The 16,839-nt window shown below is 39.7% G+C and overlaps 1 protein-coding gene across 1 annotated transcript; it reads left to right on the top strand.

Moving 5' to 3' along the window:
- The first annotated feature begins 1,078 nt into the window (after positions 1-1,078).
- LOC138366532 (A-kinase anchor protein 5-like) lies at positions 1,079-16,508 on the top strand. The gene is made up of 2 exons (XM_069327566.1): positions 1,079-1,088; positions 15,961-16,508. Exons 1-2 carry the CDS (start codon positions 1,079-1,081, stop codon positions 16,506-16,508), a joined length of 558 nt encoding a protein of 185 aa, XP_069183667.1.
- The last annotated feature ends 331 nt before the right edge of the window (positions 16,509-16,839 follow it).

The raw sequence follows: 16,839 nt of genomic DNA, 5'->3' as shown, positions 1-16,839 counted from the left end.
TACATTTTAACACTAGATTCATTTAAAATAGTTTTTCATACGTGAACTATTATTATACATAGTTATTTATTACGCGAGGGAGACTGGTTGGAATACACTCGGGAGCTATAATGTCCAACAACTATCAGACCTATACACTATATAAATATACATTAATATTTACTTGTATTGGACAAAATATAGTGCTTAGTTACACAGGAGGTTAATGTTAATTATGGCGTCTCTGGTGTTGGCTGCAGCTTAGACGACACTGAGTCAGGATGGCTAGTTGCATTCACATTGGATGGTCGGAGGGGAGGGGGGGTGAAGAGTGATACTTGCTAAATTAAAAGTCTGGTCCAAATTTCAAAGCCTGAAGTCTGATAATTCACAAGAAACACCTTGGAACTGCCAGAATTAAACTATAATTGTAAACTTTTTGCACCTGCTTTTGGTCAAAGGTTCAATTTCACTATAAAGTTAACACGCCGCTGTTATGGAACAGTTAATCACCTAGCAGTCGTTTTAGAATTTAATTTTGTTTTAATAAGCTTCATGAAAAGTCTTGAGCAAGGTAAAAGTTTCTACTAATAGACAAAGGTATATTACACTATCATATTTACTAACAAGTAAACCAGAGCTAATTGAATTATTTTGAATAAAGTTTTAATATTTTGTAGCAATGGTTATTTAAAAAGTCAGCAAATATTGTTCTACCAACAGAAAACAATGTGATAAAATAACTAAACATCTATAGTAACTTGCCTGTAAGCCTGGCGCAGGTAACCTGATCTACAGCACTGTCCAGGTGACTAATTAGTAACACCAGTGAGGTGGGCGGTGAGCAGCACCTCTCCCCACGACGGCCCGCCGCGCCTCTTGACTACCTTGGCCTGTGGTGGGCGGTGAGCAGCACCTCTCCTCACGACGGCCCGCGCCACACTGCCCGCCGCGCCTTTTGACTACCTTGGCCTGATGGGTCAACTACCTGTGACGTCATTCTCCTCACCTCACATGAGGCCGCCTCACTTACAAATAATTCACAAGTAACAAGTCACTTCAACAATATTAATATAGTTTATTTCTATTAATGTGAAGAATGAGCAAGTGTGAGTATGTATTAAGGGCACATACTACACTACTGGACATTAAACCCACTACCACACTCACCTAGTAGCTTGGAGGCTCCATAACGCCTTCTGTAATTGTTATGTTGGGGTCTAGGCCAGGGGCCAGGTACAGCAATCGGTAATGGTGTTCAGCCTCGTGTGTGTGTGTGTGTTGGGGTCTAGGCCAGGGGCCAGGTACAGCAACCGGTAATGGTGTTCAGCCTCGTGTGTGTGTGTGTGTTGGGGTCTAGGCCAGGGGCCAGGTACAGTAACCGGTTATGGTATTCAGCCTCGTGTGTGTGTGTGTGTGTGTGTGTTGGGGTCTAGGCCAGGGGCCAGGTACAGCAACCGGTTATGGTGTTCAGCCTCGAGTGTGTGTGTGTGTTGGGGTCTAGGCCAGGGGCCAGGTACAGCAACCGGTAATGGTGTTCAGCCTCGTGTGTGTGTGTGTGTTGGGGTCTAGGCCAGGGGCCAGGTACAGTAACCGGTTATGGTATTCAGCCTCGTGTGTGTGTGTGTTGGGGTCTAGGCCAGGGGCCAGGTACAGTAACCGGTTATGGTGTTCAGCCTCGTGTGTGTGTGTGTGTTGGGGTCTAGGTCAGGGGCCAGGTACAGTAACCGGTTATGGTGTTCAGCCTCGAGTGTGTACTCACCTAATTGTGCTTGCGGGAGTTGAGCTCTAGCTCTTTGGTCCCGCCTCACAACTGTCAATCAACTAATATACAGGTTCCTGAGCCTACTGGGCTCTATCATAACTTCACTTGAAGCTGTGTATGGAGTCAGCTTCCACCACATCACTTTCTAATGCATTCCATTTCACTACTACTCTTCACTGAAAAAATCTTTCTAACGTCTCTATGGCTCATTTGGGCACTCAATTTCCACCTGTGTCCCCTACTGCGAGTGCCCCTTGTGGTAAATAGTCTGTCTTTATCTACCCTACCAATTCCACTGAGAATCATGTATGTGGTGATCATGTCCCCTCTAACACTTCTGTCATGACCCACAAGAGGCAGCTACTTTTGAGCCACGACGCACCTACTATTTAACCACACGAAGCAGCTACTATTGACCTACGTGAGGCAGATATTATTAACGCATACGAGGCAGCCACTATTGACCCTTGGGAGACAACTACTATTGACACACACGAGCCAGTTTCTATTGACCCAAACTAGGCAGCTACTATTGACCCACAAGAGGCAGCTACTTTTGACCTACAATAGGCAGCTGATATTGACCCCATACGAGGCAGCTACTATTGATCCATAGGAGGCACCTACTATTGACTCACACGAGGCAGCTACTACTGACCCACACGAGGCAGCTACTATTGACCCAAGTGAGGCAGCTATTATTGATATACACGAGGCAGCTACTATTGACCCACGTGAGGCAGCTACTATTGACCCACACTAGGCAGCTACTATTAACCCACAAGAGGCAGCTACTATTGACCCACACGAGGCAGCTACAATTGACCCACGCGAGGCATCAACTATTGACCCATACGAGGCAGGCACTATTGATCCATTGATCCACACGAGGCAGCTACTATTGACCCACACGAGGCAGCCACTATTGATCCACATGAGGCAGCTACTATTAAGAACATAAGAACATAAGAACAAAGGTAACAGCAGAAGGCCTATTGGCCCATACGAGGCAGCTCCTATCTATAACCACCCAATCCCACTCATATACTTGTCCAACCCGTGCTTGAAACAATCGAGGGACCCCACATCCACCACGTTACGAGGCAATTGGTTCCACAAATCAACAACCTTGTTACTGAACCAGTATTTACCCAAGTCTGTCCTAAATCGAAACTTATCCAATTTATACTCATTGTTTCGTGTTCTGTCTTGTGTTGATATTTTTAATACCCTATTAATATCCCCTCTGTTATGTCCATTCATGCATTTGTAAACCTCTGTCATGTCACCCCTTACTCTTCGCCTTTCCAGTGAATGCAACTTGAGCTTTGTTAATCTTTTTTCATATGAAAGATTTCTAATTTGGGGAATTAACTTAGTCATCCTACGTTGGACACGTTCAAGTGAATTTATATCCATTCTATAATACGGCGACCAAAACTGAACTGCATAATCTAAATGGGGCCAAACCAGAGCAAGATGTAGCTAAAGTCAGTCAGGTGCAGTAGAGTCAGTCAGGTGCAGTAGAGTCAGTCAGGTGCAGTCACAGTGAGAGGTTGTGTTAGCTGGAGCTCCGATTCTAATAACATTATTATTGCAATAATGGAAGGATTAGTAAAAGATTTGGTGAGTCTGGTTGGAGCTCTGAGAGCAGAGATGGATTCCCTGCGGGAGGAGGTACGACGGCTACGACTTCGGGAGGAAACGAAGGAGGAGGCCAGTATAGACGGGACCTCATTAAGGAGGACTGACGGGACCAGTATTAAGAAGACCTCGTCTTGGCAAGTTGTGAAAGACAGGGGTCTTAAGAAGACCTTGGCAAAACCGACAACTAATAACCTACACCTAAGGGCTTTTAACGCATTTGACGTATTAGAGGACGAGTGCTGTGTTGAACCTGTTGTTCAACGAGGTGGCAAAGACAAAGTAACGAGGAGCATTGAAGCGCAGGTCCCTCAAACTGCTCGTAAGGAAAAGGGAGAATCGAAGCGAATTTTGGTTGTGGGAGATTCCCAGGTGAGGCATTTAGACAGAACGTTTTGTGCCAGAGATAGGGGGAACAGATTAAGGGTTTGCTATCCGGGAGCTGGAATTGGTGATATTGTTGGAAACATGAATGATATTATGAGAGGAAATGGAAACAACACCATTATTTGTATTAGTGCAGGGGGTAATGATGTTGGACGAGTTAGGAGTGTGGAACTAATACAGAGATTCAGGACAGCCATTGAATTAGTTAGGAGCAAGGGAGGAATCCCGATCATATGTGGCATTCTTCCAAGAAAGGGAGTAGGAAATGAATGGATATCGAGGGCACTTGGTGTCAATTGCCGGCTGGAAAGATATTGCAAATCAAATGCAATATCTTTCATAGACAACTGGGAACACTTATATGGAAGAAATGAAATGTATGCTCGTGATGGGGTGCATCTATCGAGAGCTGGGGTTGTTGCTGTTGCGGACTCGTTTGAAGAAGTGGTTAGAGGTGTTTGTTTGGGTTTAAACTGTTAGTAGATAGAGGTATGGGAATTGATTTGGAAGAAGGAGGTAATAAAAGTATGTGTTTGTGGGAGAAAGGAATTGGCAAAATGATCAGGGAAAGAGAAGGGCCTCAAAATAACAATTCACTTAGGGTATATTACACTAACAGTAGAAGTCTAAGAAATAAAATTAACGAATTAAATGCTCTTGTCTGCACAGAAAAAATAGATATTATTGCACTTACCGAAACGTGGATGAATGTAGAAAATAGAGAACTATTAGCTGAATATCAAATAAATGGATTTAAACTATTTCACACAGATAGATATATTAGACGAAGAGGGGGAGTAGCAATATATGTTAGGGACAATTTGAAATGTAGTCTCAAAGAGGGAATCAAAACTGAGCCACACACAGAAACTATTTGGATAGAATTATACGAAAAAGCAAATAATATTATAATAGGAGTTATATATAGGCCACCAAATTTAGACAGAATGGAAGCAAAGCATCTATGGGATGAAATATCTAGGGCATCTAGATCTAACAGTATTTACGTCATGGGTGACTTTAATTTTAGTGGAATAAACTGGTTGAACAAAACAGGGAATAGTGAAGCAGAAGATTTTCTAGAATTAATTGACGATTGCTTTCTTACGCAACACATTAAGGAACCAACACGGGAAAATAATATTTTAGATTTAGTGTTAACTAACAGGGAAACACAAATTAATGACATCGAAATAGGGAGTGAGCTAGGGAACAGTGATCACAAAGAAATCAGATTTAGCATAGAATGGAATAGACTTGTAGGAGAAAATTCAGTTAAAGTGCCAGATTTTCGAAAAGCTGATTTTAATAGCCTTAGAAATTTTTTGGGTCAAATTGATTGGAAAGTCTTGGGTATGGGGTGGGGGCCGGTCTTGGAGCGAGACATGAACCCAGCGATAGGTGACGTAAATGGGGATTTCGATGTGGATTCAATATATAACTTATTTAAGAATATTCTAAACAAAGCACAGGAACGTAGTATACCATACAAATTGAATAGATCGAATACCAATGACCCAAAGTGGATAACAAATAATTTAAAGAACCTTATAGGTAAAAAGAGAGCTTGGTACAAAAGGATTAAAAATGGGGAGGTCACTTTAGAGCAGGAATTCGTACAACTGGTTAGAAATGTTAAAAAAGAGATAAGGAAAGCAAAAAGAAACTATGAAGTTCGCATAGCAGGGCAAGCAAAGACAAATCCTAAAGGGTTTTTTCAGTTATATCGTACTAAGACTAGGGAAAGGATAGGTCTATTAAAAACTGAGACAGGTCAAATAACAGATAGTGATGAAGAGATGAGTAGTATTTTTAATAAATATTTTGTATCTGTATTTACTAAAGAGGAACTTAACAATATCCCTTCAGCCGAACAAGTCTATGTGGGTGGGGACGAGGACAGGTTGACGAGTTTAACAGTTACCAGGGAGGATGTTCTTAAACAAATAATAAAACTCAAACCAAACAAATCCCCAGGGCCGGATGAAGTGTTTGCCAGGGTGCTTAAAGAATGCAAAGAGGAGCTTTGTGACCCACTGTCAACCATATTTAATAAATCAATAGAGTCAGGCAGAGTGCCAGAGTTTTGGAAAGTTGCTAATGTGATACTAGTTTTTAAGAAAGGAGATAGATCACTTGCGTCTAACTATCGACCAATTAGCCAAACGTCTATTGTGGAAAAGTTACTCGAATCTATAATTCAAATAAAATTCGTCTCCAACTTGAAAAACATAAATTAATAATTGAGTCGCAACATGGTTTTATAAATGGCCGTTCATGTTTAACAAATTTGTTATCTTTTTATTCACGCATTGTTGAGGCAGTTGATAGTGGTAAGGATTGCGATGTTGTGTACCTTGACTTTAGCAAAGCTTTTGATACAGTGCCACATGAAAGACTGATTAAAAAATTAGAGTCTCATGGTATTGGGGGTGCTATATTAAGCTGGATTAGGGCATGGCTATACCAAAGGAAACAGAGTTAGTATAAATGGAGTCAAGTCAGAGTGGGAAAATGTTGTAAGTGGGGTGCCTCAGGGCTCTGTCCTGGGACCTCTGTTGTTTATAATATATATAAATGATTTAGATTCAGGTTTGAGTAGCAACATTTGCAAATTTGCCGATGATACGAAAATCGGTAGGGAAATTAATTCGGAGGAGGACTCACTATCACTTCAAGTTGATCTAGATAGGGTTTTGAATTGGTCGAAGGATTGGCAGATGCAGTTTAATGCTGATAAATGTAAAGTTCTGAGGTTAGGTAATGATGATAGGGTTACAAGATACGAGCTAGATGGTGTTGAGATTGCGAAGTCGAATTGTAGAAATGTAGTCTCAAAGAGGGAATCAAAACAGAGCCACACACAGAAACTATTTGGATTGAATTAAACGAAAAAGCTAATAATATTATAATAGGAGTTATATATAGGCCACCAAATTTAGACAGAATGGAAGCAAAGCATCTATGGGATGAAATATCTAGAGCATCTAGATCTAACAGTATTTATGTCATGGGTGACTTTAATTTTAGCGGAATAAACTGGTTGAACAAAACAGGGAATAGTGAAGCAGAAGATTTTCTAGAATTAATTGACGATTGCTTTCTTACGCAACACATTAAGGAACCAACACGGGAAAATAATATTTTAGATTTAGTGTTAACTAACAGGGAAACGCAAATTAATGACATCGAAATAGGGAGTGAGCTAGGGAGCAGTGATCACAAAGAAATCAGATTTAGCATAGAATGGAATAGACCAGTAGGAGAAAATTCTGTTAAAGTGCCAGATTTTCGTAAAGCTGATTTTAATAGCCTAAGAAATTTTTTGGGTCAAATTGATTGGAAAGTCTTGGGTATGGGGTGTGGGCCGGTCTTGGAGCGAGACATGAACCCAGCGATAGGTGACTTAAATGGGGATTTCGATGTGGATTCAATATATAACTTATTTAAGAATATTCTAAACAAAGCACAGGAACGTAGTATACCATACAAATTGAATAGATCGAATACTAATGACCCAAAGTGGATAACAAAGAATTTGAAGAACCTTATAGGTAAAAAGAGAGCTTGGTACAAAAGGATTAAAAATGGGGAGGTCACTTTAGAACAGGAATTCGTACAACTGGTTAGAAATGTTAAAAAAGAGATAAGGAAAGCAAAAAGAAACTATGAAGTTCGCATAGCAGGGCAAGCAAAGACAAATCCTAAAGGGTTTTTTCAGTTATATCGTACTAAGACTAGGGAAAGGATAGGTCCATTAAAAACTGAGACAGGTCAAATAACAGATAGTGATGAAGAGATGAGTAGTATTTTTAATAAATATTTTGTATCTGTATTTACTAAAGAGGAACTTAACAATATGCCTTCAGCCGAACAAGTCTATGTGGGTGGGGACGAGGACAGGTTGACGAGTTTAACAGTTACCAGGGAGGATGTTCTTAAACAAATAGTAAAACTCAAACCAAACAAATCCCCAGGGCCGGATGAAGTGTTTGCCAGGGTGCTTAAAGAATGCAAAGAGGAGCTTTGTGACCCACTGTCAACCATATTTAATAAATCAATAGAGTCAGGCAGAGTGCCAGAGTTTTGGAAAGTTGCTAATGTGATACCAGTTTTTAAGAAAGGAGATAGATCACTTGCGTCTAACTATCGACCAATTAGCCTAACGTCTATTGTGGGAAAGTTACTCGAATCTATAATAGCAAATAAAATTCGTCTTCATCTTGAAAAACATAAATTAATAATTGAGTCGCAACATGGTTTTATAAATGGCCGTTCATGTTTAACAAATTTGTTATCTTTTTATTCTAGCATTGTTGAGGCAGTTGATAGTGGTAAGGATTGCGATGTTGTATACCTTGACTTTAGCAAAGCTTTTGATACAGTGCCACATGAAAGACTGATTAAAAAGATAGAGTCTCATGGTATTGGGGGTGCTATATTAAGCTGGATTAGGGCATGGCTATACCAAAGGAAACAGAGAGTTAGTATAAATGGAATCAAGTCAGAGTGGGAAAATGTTGTAAGTGGAGTGCCTCAAGGCTCTGTCCTGGGACCTCTGTTGTTTATAATATATATAAATGATTTAGATTCAGGTTTGAGTAGCAACATTTGCAAATTTGCCGATGATACGAAAATCGGTAGGGAAATTAATTCGGAGGAGGACTCACTATCACTTCAAGTTGATCTAGATAGGGTTTTGAAATGGTCAAAGGATTGGCAGATGCAGTTTAATGCTGATAAATGTAAAGTTCTGAGGTTAGGTAATGATGATAGAGTTACAAGATACGAGCTAGATGGTGTTGTGATTGCGAAGTCGGATTGCGAAAGGGATCTGGGAGTTATGATTAGTAAGAATTTAAAACAAAAGGATCAATGCATAAATGTTCGTAATAAGGCAAATCGGACACTTGGATTTATTAATCGCAGCGTTAGTAACAAGACACCTGGTGTGGTTCTCAAGCTATATCTTGCTCTAGTTAGGCCCCATTTAGATTATGCAGTTCAGTTTTGGTCGCCATATTATAGAATGGATATAAATTCACTTGAACGTGTCCAGCGTAGGATGACTAAGTTAATTCCCCAAATTAGAAATCTTTCATATGAAGAAAGATTAACAAAGCTTAAGTTGCATTCACTGGAAAGGCGAAGAGTTAGGGGTGACATGATAGAGGTTTACAAGTGGATGAATGGACATAACCGGGGGGATATTAATAGGGTATTAAAAGTATCAACACAGGACAGAACACGAAACAATGGGTATAAATTGGATAAGTTTAGATTTAGGAAAGACTTGGGTAAATACTGGTTCAGTAACAGGGTTGTTGATTTGTGGAACCAATTGCCGCGTAACATTGTGGAGGTGGGGTCCCTCGATTGTTTCAAGCACGGGTTGGACAAGTATATGAGTGGGATTGGGTGGTTATAGAATAGGAGCTGCCTCGTATGGGCCAATAGGCCTTCTGCAGTTACCTTTGTTCTTATGTTCTTAATTGCGAAAGGGATCTGGGAGTTATGATTAGTAAGAATTTAAAACAAAAGGATCAATGCATAAATGTTCGTAATAAGGCAAATCGGACACTTGGATTTATTAATCACAGCGTTAGTAACAAGACACCTGGTGTGGTGTCCATAGAGTTAGTTAGGAGCAAGGGAGGAATCCCGATCATATGTGGCATTCTTCCAAGAAAGGGAGTGGGAAATGAATGGATATCGAGGGCACTTGGTGTCAATTGCCGGCTGGAAAGATATTGCAAATCAAATGCAATATCTTTCATAGACAACTGGGAACACTTCTATGGAAGAAATGAAATGTATGCTCGTGATGGGGTGCATCTATCGAGAGCTGGGGTTGTTGCTGTTGCGAACTCGCTAGAAGAAGTGGTTAGAGGTGTTTGTTTGGGTTTAAACTGTTAGTAGATAGAGGTATGGGAATTGATTTGGAGGAAGGAGGTAATAAAAGTATGTGTTTGTGGGAGAAAGGAATTGGCAAAACGATCAGGGAAAGAGAAGGTCCGCAAAATAACAATTCACTTAGGGTATATTACACTAACAGTAGAAGTCTAAGAAATAAAATTAACGAATTAAATGCTCTTGTCTGCACAGAAAAAATAGATATTATTGCACTTACCGAAACGTGGATGAATGTAGAAAATAGAGAACTATTAGCTGAATATCAAATATATGGATTTAAACTATTTCACACAGATAGATATATTAGACGAGGAGGTGGAGTAGCCATATATGTTAGGGACAATTTGAAATGTAGTCTCAAAGAGGGAATCAAAACAGAGCCTCACACAGAAACTATTTGGATTGAATTAAACGAAAAAGCTAATAATATTATAATAGGAGTAATATATAAGCCACCAAATTTAGACAGAATGGAAGCAAAGCATCTATGGGATGAAATATCTAGAGCATCTAGATCTAACAGTATTTATGTCATGGGTGACTTTAATTTTAGCGGAATAAACTGGTTGAACAAAACAGGGAATAGTGAAGCAGAAGATTTTCTAGAATTAATTGATGATTGCTTTCTTACGCAACACATTAAGGAACCAACACGGGAAAATAATATTTTAGATTTAGTGTTAACTAACAGGGAAACGCAAATTAATGACATCGAAATAGGGAGTGAGCTAGGGAGCAGTGATCACAAAGAAATCAGATTTAGCATAGAATGGAATAGACCAGTAGGAGAAAATTCTGTTAAAGTGCCAGATTTTCGAAAAGCTGATTTTAATAGCCTAAGAAATTTTTTGGGTCAAATTGATTGGAAAGGCTTGGGTATGGGGTGTGGGCCGGTCTTGGAGCGAGACATGAACCCAGCGATAGGTGACTTAAATGGGGATTTCGATGTGGATTCAATATATAACTTATTTAAGAATATTCTAAACAAAGCACAGGAACGTAGTATACCATACAAATTGAATAGATCGTATACTAATGACCCAAAGTGGATAACAAAGAATTTGAAGAACCTTATAGGTAAAAAGAGAGCTTGGTACAAAAGGATTAAAAATGGGGAGGTCACTTTAGAACAGGAATTCGTACAACTGGTTAGAAATGTTAAAAAAGAGATAAGGAAAGCTAAAAGAAACTATGAAGTTCGCATAGCAGGGCAAGCAAAGACAAATCCTAAAGGGTTTTTTCAGTTATATCGTACTAAGACTAGGGAAAGGATAGGTCCATTAAAAACTGAGACAGGTCAAATAACAGATAGTGATGAAGAGATGAGTAGTATTTTTAATAAATATTTTGTATCTGTATTTACTAAAGAGGAACTTAACAATATGCCTTCAGCCGAACAAGTCTATGTGGGTGGGGACGAGGACAGGTTGACGAGTTTAGCAGTTACCAGGGAGGATGTTCTTAAACAAATAGTAAAACTCAAACCAAACAAATCCCCAGGGCCGGATGAAGTGTTTGCTAGGGTGCTTAAAGAATGCAAAGAGGAGCTTTGTGACCCACTGTCAACCATATTTAATAAATCAATAGAGTCAGGCAGAGTGCCAGAGTTTTGGAAAGTTGCTAATGTGATACCAGTTTTTAAGAAAGGAGATAGATCACTTGCGTCTAACTATCGACCAATTAGCCTAACGTCTATTGTGGGAAAGTTACTCGAATCTATAATAGCAAATAAAATTCGTCTTCATCTTGAAAAACATAAATTAATAATTGAGTCGCAACATGGTTTTATAAATGGCCGTTCATGTTTAACAAATTTGTTATCTTTTTATTCTAGCATTGTTGAGGCAGTTGATAGTGGTAAGGATTGCGATGTTGTATACCTTGACTTTAGCAAAGCTTTTGATACAGTGCCACATGAAAGACTGATTAAAAAAATAGAGTCTCATGGTATTGGGGGTGCTATATTAAGCTGGATTAGGGCATGGCTATACCAAAGGAAACAGAGAGTTAGTATAAATGGAATCAAGTCAGAGTGGGAAAATGTTGTAAGTGGAGTGCCTCAAGGCTCTGTCCTGGGACCTCTGTTGTTTATAATATATATAAATGATTTAGATTCAGGTTTGAGTAGCAACATTTGCAAATTTGCCGATGATACGAAAATCGGTAGGGAAATTAATTCGGAGGAGGACTCACTATCACTTCAAGTTGATCTAGATAGGGTTTTGAAATGGTCAAAGGATTGGCAGATGCAGTTTAATGCTGATAAATGTAAAGTTCTGAGGTTAGGTAATGATGATAGAGTTACAAGATACGAGCTAGATGGTGTTGTGATTGCGAAGTCGGATTGCGAAAGGGATCTGGGAGTTATGATTAGTAAGAATTTAAAACAAAAGGATCAATGCATAAATGTTCGTAATAAGGCAAATCGGACACTTGGATTTATTAATCGCAGCGTTAGTAACAAGACACCTGGTGTGGTTCTCAAGCTATATCTTGCTCTAGTTAGGCCCCATTTAGATTATGCAGTTCAGTTTTGGTCGCCATATTATAGAATGGATATAAATTCACTTGAACGTGTCCAGCGTAGGATGACTAAGTTAATTCCCCAAATTAGAAATCTTTCATATGAAGAAAGATTAACAAAGCTTAAGTTGCATTCACTGGAAAGGCGAAGAGTTAGGGGTGACATGATAGAGGTTTACAAGTGGATGAATGGACATAACCGGGGGGATATTAATAGGGTATTAAAAGTATCAACACAGGACAGAACACGAAACAATGGATATAAATTGGATAAGTTTAGATTTAGGAAAGACTTGGGTAAATACTGGTTCAGTAACAGGGTTGTTGATTTGTGGAACCAATTGCCGCGTAACATTGTGGAGGTGGGGTCCCTCGATTGTTTCAAGCACGGGTTGGACAAGTATATGAGTGGGATTGGGTGGTTATAGAATAGGAGCTGCCTCGTATGGGCCAATAGGCCTTCTGCAGTTACCTTTGTTCTTATGTTCTTATGTTCTTATGTGGTTCTCAAGCTATATCTTGCTCTAGTTAGGCCCCATTTAGATTATGCAGTTCAGTTTTGGTCGCCATATTATAGAATGGATATAAATTCACTTGAACGTGTCCAGCGTAGGATGACTAAGTTAATTCCCCAAATTAGAAATCTTTCATATGAAGAAAGATTAACAAAGCTTAAGTTGCATTCACTGAAAAGGCGAAGAGTTAGGGGTGACATGATAGAGGTTTACAAGTGGGTGAATGGACATAACAAAGGGGATATTAATAGGGTATTAAAAGTATCAACACAAGACAGAACACGAAACAATGGGTATAAATTGGATAAGTTTAGATTTAGGAAAGACTTGGGTAAATACTGGTTCAGTAACAGGGTTGTTGATTTGTGGAACCAATTGCCGCGTAACATTGTGGAGGTGGGGTCCCTCGATTGTTTCAAGCATGGGTTGGACATGCATATGAGTGGGATTGGGTGGTTATAAATAGGAGCTGCCTCGTATGGGCCAACAGGCCTTCTGCAGTTGCCTTCGTTCTTATGTTCTTATGTAAAGAACCACACCAGGTGTCTTGTTACTAACGCTTTGATTAATAAATCCCAGTGTCCTATTCGCCTTATTACAAACATTCATGCATTGATCGTTTTGTTTTAAATTCTTACTAATCATAACTCCCAGATCCCTTTCGCAATCCGACTTCGCAATCTCAACACCATCTAGCTCGTATCTTGTAACTCTATCATCATTACCTAGCCTCAGAACTTTACATTTATCAGCATTAAACTGCATTTGCCAGTCCTTTGACCATTTCAAAACCCTATCTAGATCATCTTGAAGTGATAGTGAGTTCTCCGAATTAATTTCCCTACCGATTTTCGTATCATCGGCAAATTTGCAAAATGTTGCTACTCAAACCTGAATCTAAATCATTTATATATATTATAAACAACAGAGGTCCCAGGACAGAGCCCTGAGGTACTCCACTAACAACATTATCCCACTCTGACTTAACCCCATTTATACTAACTCTCTGTTTCCTCTGGAATAGCCATGCCGTAATCCAACTTAATATAGCACCCCCAATACCATGAGCTTCTATTTTTTTAATTAGTCTTTCATGTGGCACTGCATCAAAAGCTTTGCTAATGTCAAGGTACACAACATCACAATCCTTACCACTATACACTGCCTCAACTATGCTGGAATAAAAAGTTAGCAAATGTTAAACATGAACGGCCATTTGTAGAACCATGTTGCGACTTATTTATTAATTTATGTTTTTCAAGATGGAGACGAATTGTATTTGCAATTATTGATTCAAGTAACTTTCCCACAATAGACGTTAGGCTAATTGGCCGATAGTTAGACGCAAGTGATCTATCTCCTTTCTTAAAAATTGGTACCACATTAGCTACCTTCCATGACTCTGGCACTCTGCCTGACTCTATTGATTTATTAAATATGGTAGACAGTGGCTCGGAAAGCTCCTCTTTGCATTCTTTAAGCGCCCTGGCAAACACTTCATCCGGCCATGGGGATTTGTTTGGTTTTAGTTTTTCTAATTGTTTAATTACATCCTCCCTGGTAACTACTAAACTAGTCAACCTGTCCTCATCCCCACCCACATAGACTTGTTCGGCTGAAGGCATATTGTTAAGTTCTTCTTTAGTAAATACAGATATAAAATATTTGTTAAAAATACTACTCATCTCCTTGTCATTATCCGTTATTTGACCTGTCTCAGATTTTAATGGACCTATCCTTTCCCTAGTCTTAGTTCGATATAACTGAAAAAAAACCTTTAGGATTTGACTTTGCTTACTCTGCTATGCGAACTTCATAGTTTCTTTTTGCTTTCCTAATCTCTATTTTAACATTTCTAAGCAGTTGTATGAATTCCTGTTCTAAACTGACTTCCCCATTCTTAATCCTTTTGTACCAAGCTCTCTTTTTACCTATAAGGTTCTTTAAATTATTTGTTATCCACTTTGGGTCATTAGTATTCGATCTATTCAATTTGTATGGTATACTACGTTCCTGTGCTTTGTTTAGAATATTCCTAAATAAGTTATATATTAAATCCACATCGAAATCCCCTTTTATGTCACCTATCGCTGGGTTCATGTCTCGCTCCAAGACCGGCCCACACCCCATACCCAAGACTTTCCAATCTATTTGACCCAAAAAATTTCTTAGGTTATTAAAATCAGCTTTTCGAAAATCTGGCACTTTAACAGAATTTTCTCCTACAGGTCTATTCCATTCTATGCTAAATCTGATTACTTTGTGATCACTGCTCCCTAGCTCACTCCCTATTTCGATGTCATTAATTTGTGTTTCCCTGTTAGTTAACACTAAATCTAAAATATTATTTTCCCGCGTTGGTTCCTTAATGTGTTGCGTAAGAAAGCAATCGCCAATTAATTCTAGAAAATCTTCTGCTTCACTATTCCCTGTTTTGTTCACCCAGTTTATTCCACTAAAATTAAAGTCACCCATGACATAAATACTGTTAGATCTAGATGCTCTAGATATTTCATCCCACAGATGCTTTGCTTCCATTCTGTCTAAATTTGGTGGCCTATATATAACTCCTATTATAATATTATTTGCTTTTTCGTTTAATTCTATCCAAATAGTTTCTGTGTGTGGCTCAGTTTTGATTCCCTCTTTGAGACTACATTTCAAATAGTCCCTAACATATATGGCTACTCCCCCTCCTCGTCTAATTTATCTATCTGTGTGATATAGTTTAAATCCATTTATTTGATATTCAGCTAATAGTTCTCTATTTTCTACATTCATCCACGTTTCGGTAAGTGCAATAATATCTATTTTTTCTGTGCAGACAAGAGCATTTAATTTGTTAATTTTATTTCTTAGACTTCTTCTGTTAGTGTAATATACCCTAAGTGAATTGTTATTTTGAGGCCCTTTTCTTTCTCTGATCATTTTGCCAATTCTATTCTCCCACGAACACATACTTTTATTACCTCCTTCCTCCAAATCAATTCCCATACCACTATCTACTAACAGTTTAAACCCAAACAAACACCTCTAACCACTGGTTCCAACGAGTTCGCAACAGAAAACCCCAGCCCTCGATAGATGCACCCCATCACGAGCATACATTTCATTTCCTCCATAGAAGTGTTCCCAGTTGTCTATGAAAGATATTGCATTTGATTTGCAATATCTTTCCAGCCGGCAATTGACACCAAGTGCCCTGGACATCCATTCATTTCCCACATGAGGCAGCCATTAATGACCCACATGAGGCAGCTACTATTGATCGACACGAGGCAGCTAGTATTGACGCACACGAGGCAGCTAGTATTGACCCACACGAGACAGCTACTATTGACCCACAAGAGGGAGCTAGTATTGACCCACACGCGACAGCTACTATTGACCAACACGAGGCAGCTAGTATTGACCCACACGAGGCAGCTACTATTGACCCACAAGAGGTAGCTACTATTGACCCACACGAGGCAGCTACTATTGACCCCCATGAGGCAGCTACTATTGACCCACATGAGGCTGCTGCTATTGACCCACATGAGGCTGCTGCTATTGACCCAAACGAGGCAGCTACTATTGACCCACAAGAGGCAGCTACTATTGACCCACACGAAGCAGCTACTATTGACCCACAAGAGGCAGCTACTATTGACCCACATGAGGCAGCTACTATTGGCCCACAAGAGGCAGCTACTATTGATCCTCACGTTGCAGCTGCTATTGACCCTCATGAGGCAGCTACTATTGACCCACACGAGGCAGCTACTATTGACCCACACTAGGCAGCTACTATTGACCCACACGAAGCAGCTACTATTGACCCACAAGAGGCAGCTACTATTGATCCTCACGAGGCAGCTACTATTGACCCACAAGAGGCAGCTACTATTGACCCACAAGAGGCAGCTACTATTGACCCACACGAGGCAGTTACTATTGATCCTCACGAAGCAGCTACTATTGACCCACAAGAGGCAGCTACTATTGACCCACACGTGGCAGCTACTATTGACCCATACGAGGCAGCTACTAATGACCCACACGAGGCAGCTACTATTGACCCCCATGAGGCAGCTACCTTTGACCCACACGAGGCAGCTACTATTGACCCAT

This window comes from Procambarus clarkii, chromosome 19 (assembly GCF_040958095.1).
Source record: "Procambarus clarkii isolate CNS0578487 chromosome 19, FALCON_Pclarkii_2.0, whole genome shotgun sequence".
Lineage (NCBI taxonomy): Eukaryota > Metazoa > Arthropoda > Malacostraca > Decapoda > Cambaridae > Procambarus > Procambarus clarkii.
This window is presented reverse-complemented; position numbering and strand designations above follow the sequence as displayed.